Here is an 8,102-nt window from a genome sequence, read left to right as displayed (position 1 = left end):
GGCTGTGGTGTGGTCGAAGGAGATGTGTTTGCTGGAGGTGAAGATTGGGTCGAGCGTGTGCCCGGCAAGGTGTGTGGGGGTGTCAACAAGTTGTTTGAGTCCGAGATTGGCTAGGTTGTCCAGAAGGATGGTGGTGTTGTTGTCGTTATTCTTTTCCAGGTGGAAGTTGAGGTCTCCCAGTAGGATGTAGTTCTCGGAGGGGAGGGCATGTGGGCTGATGAAGTCAGTGATGTCTTCGCTGAATTGTGTGCGGGGTCCTGGAGGCCTGTAGATAAGGGTGCCTCTGAGTGTGTTCTTGGGGTCGGTGTGAATCTGGAAGTGAAGGTGTTCGGCGGTAGCGAGGTTATCGTCGGAGCTGGTCGTGATGCGGATGGTGTTCTTGTGGACGATGGCTATGCCTCCTCCAGTTTGGTTGATGCGGTCCTTTCGAATAATCTTGTAGCCGTCCGGGATAGCTATGGCGATGTCAGGCGCTGATGAGGCGTTCATCCAGGTTTCTGTGAGGAAGGCGATGTCCGGCGATGTAGTGTCGAGTAGGTTCCAAAGTTCAATGGAGTGTCTGTGGACCGAGCGGGTGTTGAGCAGGATGCACTTTAGGTGGTTGTTGTCTGAGCTCTGTTTGGAGTTAGTGGATTTGGTGTGGGTCCTGATGCAGTCAAACTTGCAGGAATTGCAGGTGAAGGGTCCATGGGTGTGTAATGGCGCGGCTTGGAAGCAGCTTGGGAGTCGGCCGGGGTTAAGTGCTGAGAGGGTTGAGGCGTCGTATGTTATGCGGGCGGAGTGGATTTTGCGTTGGCCAGGGGGTCTGGCGCTAGGCGCAGTCCAGGCGCCAACGGGCGTAGACGGGCTTACCATTGGCGCACCTTCAGCGCGCATGGGGCGCTCTGGCTGCGCGTGAACGCTGCACGCAAAAGCATCTGTCATAAGTGGGTAGTGGAGGGGGGAGGGGGGAGGGGCGAGGGAGGAGCAGCTGGGAGGCGGTAGCGGGGTGGAGGTCCGGGCAGGGAGGCACAACAACAAACAACAAAATGGCTGCAGGCCAAAAGTGAAACTGGATTGGGGCACAAGCTAAAATAAACGCTATGCACAAATCAAAATCCAACCTTCAATTAACGCTATGCACAGAGGAAATTATTCAGCCTAAGGCAGCCAAGCACAATACAATGCTGTTGGAAGCGCGCTTTCGAAATATAGCGCTACGATAAATAATTAAAGAGAGCAGCAGACAGGCACTAATGCGCGTTTTACAAATAAAGCGCTACGATAGAAGAATTAATAGCAAGCAGGCAACAATGGCAATGCGACAAGGGCAGTCTGGCAGTGCAAAGCGCTACAATACCACAACAGTGCGGGGAGCTGCGTGGGGAGCGACCGCTTCTGAAGAACGGATGCAAGAGAGGAAGGATCAATAGGTGAAAGGAAAAATGGATAGATGGATACATGGAGATATTGATGAAAGCTGTGTGAAAGGATGGTAGTATATATGAAAAGGTGAAAGATGGATGGTTGGGGGACGAAAGGGTGGACAGAAAGGTGTAGAATGAACAAATGACTGGATGAATAGATAGAAAAGGAGTCGACAGATGGATAGAAGAAAGATGAAAGGATGAAGAGAACCTTCCTGATGCTCACTTCACAAGTTCAATGTGGCTAGATTAATAGTTCAAATGGGGGTATTTTATTTTTTGGGCTACCCCTTGGTTGCATGTATCTGAAAAATTAGATCTATTTTACTCACCGCACTATGGAACTTGTCCAAAGTTCACTTATGCTTGAGCAAAATGAGGAGGTATGCATTGTTCCTGTCACTTTAGGTCACATCCCTCCTAATATATACTAGCCTTAGGTTTTGATGACACTTCAACAGGGAATGAAGCAACATACATGCCTGTCATGCAATGCAGTCAGAGCAGGTAATCTGGGAGGTGGCGTCTCACTTCTCCTTGACACAGCTTACAAGTCTGCAAGAGTCAAGTCTGTGTGTATCAATGTAGAGTATTTCTATAGCGTGAACCTAGCCAAAAGGCGGTGGAGCACTCCAAGTGTGCCACATGCACCCTTCAGTGCCCTGTTCATCAATCTGTCGAGGCAATGCCATGTACAGGAGACAGACGCCCTGTCTTTAGGAAGAAACACTGCTGAGCTGCATGTCAGTCGCCTCAGAACTGCTACTTCAATAGGGTCAAAGTAACTTACTGTTAACACATTCATAATGTATAAGAAGAACAACATGAAAGGGGTAGTTTAATTTAGGTCTCAACAAAATGGCCACCGGTGAGTAACGGCCTATGCAAAGCACACGGCATAGACACATACGGTATCAAAAAGGAAACATTGAAGCGATTTACAACACTTATCCTTGTACCAGAGTCCTAATTGTTCTTCACAATCACAATCCCTTAGGGCAAGGTCTAGAAACAGGAACAAAAGTTCAGTTGTTGAGACTTGTGGAAAGCCATCACTCGGTCTCCAGATTTGCTCGACCACTTACCTTTTAAACAAAAGACATCCATGAAGGTACGCTCAGACTGAGACAAGCAATACAAATGAGAGACACATCCAATAGAGGCAAAATAATCAAGCCAACAGAATCTACTGACTCACAAATATGAAGGAGATTATTTGCTTCCATTTACCCTTATTCCTACCTGCTTCTGTTGCATGTGCAAAGTAGCAAAGGTACTACCTAAGGGGCTCTAGTTTGTCTTCACCACCGATAGTTTCCTTTGGTACAATGTTTTAATAATGTTAAAGTCCTTAACCTGTTTAGAAAACCTTTTCTATTTGCATTGAACACAAAATGTGTAAGAAACATGCCTATTAAACACACATTTTTCCTGTTTTTCATATATGTTGCAGCTTCCCTGGGACTTTTTGCTCATGGGGAGCCTATAAATGGTTGTCGATCAGCAGCTATTCACATTCTATGCACAGGTACAAAGGAACTCGACCTTAAAACATTCAGAGTCTTCCTATATCTCGAATATAAGTATAATTGCCAAGGGAAGTGGATGTGCAGTTAAGAATAGTCCATCTACAGTTATCTACGTCTACTTTACTTCATGATATGATGTTTTTTGATATCCTGCACTCAGTTTTGTTACTGGGTATTATTACTTACCATGAGCTGGTGTGACGTTCCATGGGGTCAGGTATCTCTCCTGTTCTAAAATAATTGGTCATTGTCCTGTTCTGGACCAGCCCTCACCCGACCCCGCTCATGCTCACCCTCCATGACACTTGACTCGGAGATCTTTCCATCAGTAGCTGAGACCTAAACATTTTGACGTACGACCGGTGGCACTACCTCGCGAGCTAAAGGGGAGATGGGCTAGGGATTTCCCTTCTTGACAATCACCTACCCAGCTGGGCTTTAGGCAAACTCTCCTGCATCTTTCTACTGGACTTTTCTCCCTTCTCCTCTTCACCATCCCCCCGCCTCTCTACTCTTCTCCTCTTTCCAGCTATTGACCTTTGCCCTCACCCACTCTTGCTCACAGTTCCCACCCCGTCTATCCACTGGACTTTCTTCTGGTAAATTTTCCTCGTCAATTGAGACCAAGCAATCTGACTGATGCCCTGGAGCTACCTATTTAGCTATTGGGGTGATGGGCTGCGGATTCCCTCCTCGAACATCACCTACCCAGTCGGTCTTTGGGCAGACTTCTTTTCGTCTCTCCTGCCGTCTTTTCCTTCATCCTCCCCCTTCACACTTCCCCCTTCCCCCCTCAACTCTATTTGCCTCACCTTTCTTTCCTCTCCCAATGTGTTGCTTAATTTTTGACGTAATGTGTATTTGTTTTCTTTCTCTGTAACATTGTGTAGCCTAATGTAAAGTGCTCTGATACCTACGGGTCTATCCAGCACTATATATAACTCAAAATAAAGTTTCTCTAAACATCTGTTGGACCTTTGACGATGTACCATGGGCGTCAAAACTGTTTGTACTCACCTCGATACATGAGCAACCTTGGATGATGCTCGGTGGAGCTGTCATATGCAGCTAAAGAGGAGTCTGGCCCTGGTTTCACCCCCTCGGCTGTCACCTACCCAGCCGGACATCTGACATTGTTTTCCTCGTTTTTCCTGTTCTGCATTTCCCTCCCTCCCCCTCCTCCTCCCCATGTGACTTTTTGATTTAAGTGATGTAACTATGTAGCCTGTAACTCGCTGTAACTCATGTAAAGCGCTCCGATACCTCCGGGTCTAGTAGCGCTATATAAAACTCTAAAAAAAAAAATGATAGATACTGCGGTAAACCACCATTTGCAAATGGTCCCTTTTGGCTGAAAACAATTTCGATTAAGAATAAAGACATATTGTTTGCAATATATTCCCTTAACTCAATCAAGCCATCGCCAATGACGTTTATTTTTTTTTTTATTAAAAGAGGGCATTCTCAGGTGGGTTATACGATGCGGTGCAATCATTCAGTCAGGGCCCCGGCAGGAGTCTGCCTTTTGGACCCAGACGTCATTGTGGCTCTCGGTGATAACCTTCCGTATGAGTGTCTCTTCAGAGTTCATCCTTGGGAACCTTCAGTGGTAAATGTTGAAATTCTTCCGGCACTTCTTCTCCCTTCTGGGATTTCCTATAGAATCCGGCAGCGTCTAAAATGGCGCCAATATCATCGGCCTTCATGTCACGTACATTCACCTCCTGTGGACAGCATGGACAATTCATTAGGTTATTACTACCTAGATCACGTCCCCTGAATTCCTCCTTACTCCTAAGCCTACTTCCACTTCTCCTAGTCCTTAGTACAGAAACATTAAAATGTTGTTATTTTCTTACAAATTCTTACCCCACGCTAAGGCTGTATGAGATTCTTCTCCAACCACAACACAAACTATCATCTTGAATAGGAGCAAAAGAGGAAGACAAAGAAAAGTAGGACATAGAGCAATGCCAATTATGAAGTAGTGTGGCTCACTGGTTAGAGGCGGCTGACCCGAGAGCAGAGGACGGCCCGGGACCAGGGTTCGATTCCCGGCGCGGCAGGTTCCCGGCGCGGCAGGTTTCTGGACCAGGGTCAGCGGACTCGATAATCTCGCCTCGGTGCCCACTCTGATCAGCGATCACACTCGGCAACTCTGGGCATTAGCTTGCCTCATCTTCACTAACGGCCCCACCAGACCGCCGGGGATGCCTGGTCTCACCCTGGAGATACCCATTAAGGGACCATCTCTCAGGGAAGCCAGGAAGGGTTTCGCAGCGGTCGAAGCGCCTTGGGACCCTACGGGTAAGTAGCGCGCTATATAAATGCCAATACATTTACATTTACATTTACAATTATCAGGAAAAATCTAGGTATTACATCCGGGTCCGCTCTTGCTCATCCAAGTACTAACTAAAAATACATGCAAAAGTATTTCTGGCGTCCAGTCCAGTCTTTACCAAAATGCAGATTTACCTTCACCAGTGCATTTTGAAAGTAAAATTATATAATTAATTTTTATACTGAGCAAAGAGCTCCAACTCAAAAACTGGAGGTCGAAGTTTTCTTCACTCAAAGTTTGTAGTAGTGGAAAGAGGTGTACAGGGATGTCCATGTAGTTGCCACACAGATATCTTTTAGTAGTCCAAGAGGTGAGTTGTCACTTTAGAGACTGTGCAAGTCAATGAACTCAAGGCTAAAATCCACCCACTTAAGAAGCGAGAGGAGTCTTCCCTCCATTTTCCTGTTACTGTAAAACTGACACTTAAAATGTCAGACCTAAAAAAGGCTGCCACCCTCTTCAAATAGGTTAGGACTGCTCTTAAACATTCCAAAAAATACAACTATTTCCCAGCAGAAGTTGGAGAAGGGAAATGAAGGGAAAATACTAAAATAACCACGTATTGTTAACAATTAAACTTTAAGACCAACTTTGGTCGAATGAAGTTTTAAATATAGGAAACAAAGCCTGAGAGAGTATAGTCAAGAAATACATCTACAAAGTAGTAACCTCGCTTTGCTCAAACATCTAACCAATGATACTGTCACCAAGAACACTAAGTTCATAGTTAGGAATGTGACACTTATCAAAGTGTTGAAAGGTATGTGATTGCAACGTCTCTAGCACCACAGGTATGTGCACCACCACTGGACGAATCTACAGTCTGGCCAATGAGAAAGTACATGGCATAGTAGAGACCAACTATTCTGTTGGGAATAACCTATAACTCTCTAAATGAGAACTTAAGGTACTGATTGTTGCGCAATGTGTAAGGATAATACAGAGACAATCATCACAAATATTTCCTGGAAAACTGCTAAACCTGCATAGTTAGTTCTCCAGATGGGCCTTTGCTGTGGAGTTCTACCCTCAGCGTCCTGTGTCACTAGAACACTAGATGATGAGTTACACTTGAACAATTGAGGAGGATGGTCCTGAAGATGCTTGACTGGGGACTGAGAAGATCTAAGTTTGAAATAAAGTGGCAAACTAGGACCTCCCCTGATACAAAGGTGGCACCAGCACCACTACTGCCCAATTTTCCCTTTTCTTCTATATACCAAGTCCTGGTTGTCAAAAATTAACAGCAAAACCTCGGCAAAAAGCCTCTGTCTAAGTTGCAAATGAATATATGCTCTGAATCCTAAACTCCTGGCGAAATACCTGAATCTTTGTTTGAGGATTAGGGCAGATCTTAGGATGATAGGAAACCCTTCTGTTTGTAGTGTGTTCATCCCTCTGACTTACACTCCCCGGAGAGTAAAAATAAATTAAAATGTTCTGCTGACTGCCTCCCAAAGTTGCAATCTGATGTAAGTAACACCCAGAGAAGGGAGTATGTTAAATGTCACCCAGTGAATGATGAACCCAAACCAATCATTTACCTCCATAATTTCTCAGATCCTGGGCAGCTCTGGGTGCGGATGGAGCTAAAACATACAACTAATCTACATACAGGAGCAAGGACCTCTTGTTCATGCGGCCAGAAACCCACCTAGAACAGCACTGCCCTGAAAATCATGGATGGTGACTTGCGCCTAAATGTCAGGAACTTTGAATTGGTAAAAAGCATAGTATACTGTGAACCAAAGTCATCAAATACACTGAACCAAAGGCAGTGGCAATGATAGTTGTAGGTCAGAACATGCAGGTGTGCATTCATTAAGTCCAATAATTCCAAGTTCTCCCACTTCCCATGAATAGTAGAATCCTGTCAAGGGTTTACATTCTGAAGTGGAGTGTTATGTGTATTTGTAAAGAGCACTATCACCGCGAGCATTCCCTGGCACTAAACAGGTGTGTGTGTTCAGCCCAGTCTAAGGTGGGTTAGTTGATTGAAAAGTCAGGTCTTCAGCTCCTTGTGGAATTGGAGAAGAGAGGAGGAGGCTCCGATGAGTAGTGGGAGGCCGTTCCACCCTTTAGGAGTGATTTAGTAACTTGGAAATTTTTTTCAGGTATCTTTTCTTCAGTACCTTCAGGTCATCTTCATTCTTTCCAAACTTCCTGGAGGAAGAAATTGCTTTGTAACAAGCCAGCGTCCTCAAAGAGATAAGGCTTTTGAGCTGGAGAGGTCTGGGTCTTCACAAAAACAGATGCATACCTAGACCTGGCTCACATTCTTTCGTGCAAAATGCAGCTTGAAATCATGTGTTGTCTGAGAGATTAGTCTCTGTATTACCAGGTATCACTTTTGCCACTTAAGTATGTTTATGTTTTGTTAATGCCTCGTGGGTTTCTTGCAGCACCTATTTTCCGAATATTTTGTTACTTAGAAATCTAGGGGCATATTACCAACAACTGGCGATAATTTTTGTCTCTAACTTGTTTAGAGACAAAAATTATCGCCGCACATCGGCGATTTTTATCGCAGATAAACTTTGCTATTAACAAGGTTTATCGCAAATGCGATAAAAAACGGCCGAAATGCATGAATATCGCTGAAAAGTTAGCAATATTCATGCATTACCGAGCTAATGCTCTTAGCCATGTTATCCACCTCCCATTGGATAACATGGCTAAGAACTGCTCAGGGCAGGTGTTAGCTTTTGGAGATATTCGCGCTTAGCGCGAATATCTCCAAAAGTTGGTAATAGGAGATAGCGATGTTAGGGACTGTTTCCAGTCGCTAACATCTTGGCACGCCCACTTTGCATGTCATTAGTG

The 8,102-nt window shown here is 45.0% G+C and overlaps 1 protein-coding gene across 1 annotated transcript in view; it reads right to left on the bottom strand.

The window, feature by feature from the left end:
• Nucleotides 1–4,362: 4,362 nt before the first annotated feature.
• Nucleotides 4,363–8,102, bottom strand: part of LOC147679756 (selenoprotein M-like) — a 106,717-nt gene continuing 102,977 nt past the window's right edge. Inside the window, exon 4 of the mRNA XM_086944749.1 lies at nucleotides 4,363–4,659. Coding sequence (XP_086800875.1) covers nucleotides 4,516–4,659 — 144 coding nt within the window. The 3' untranslated portion in view covers nucleotides 4,363–4,515. The remainder of the gene's footprint in view (nucleotides 4,660–8,102) is intronic.

This window comes from Lissotriton vulgaris, chromosome 11 (genome assembly GCF_964263255.1).
Source record: "Lissotriton vulgaris chromosome 11, aLisVul1.2, whole genome shotgun sequence".
Taxonomy (NCBI): Eukaryota; Metazoa; Chordata; class Amphibia; order Caudata; family Salamandridae; genus Lissotriton; species Lissotriton vulgaris.
The sequence above is the reverse complement of the archived record's forward strand: the minus strand, read 5'-3'. Positions and strand labels throughout refer to the sequence as shown.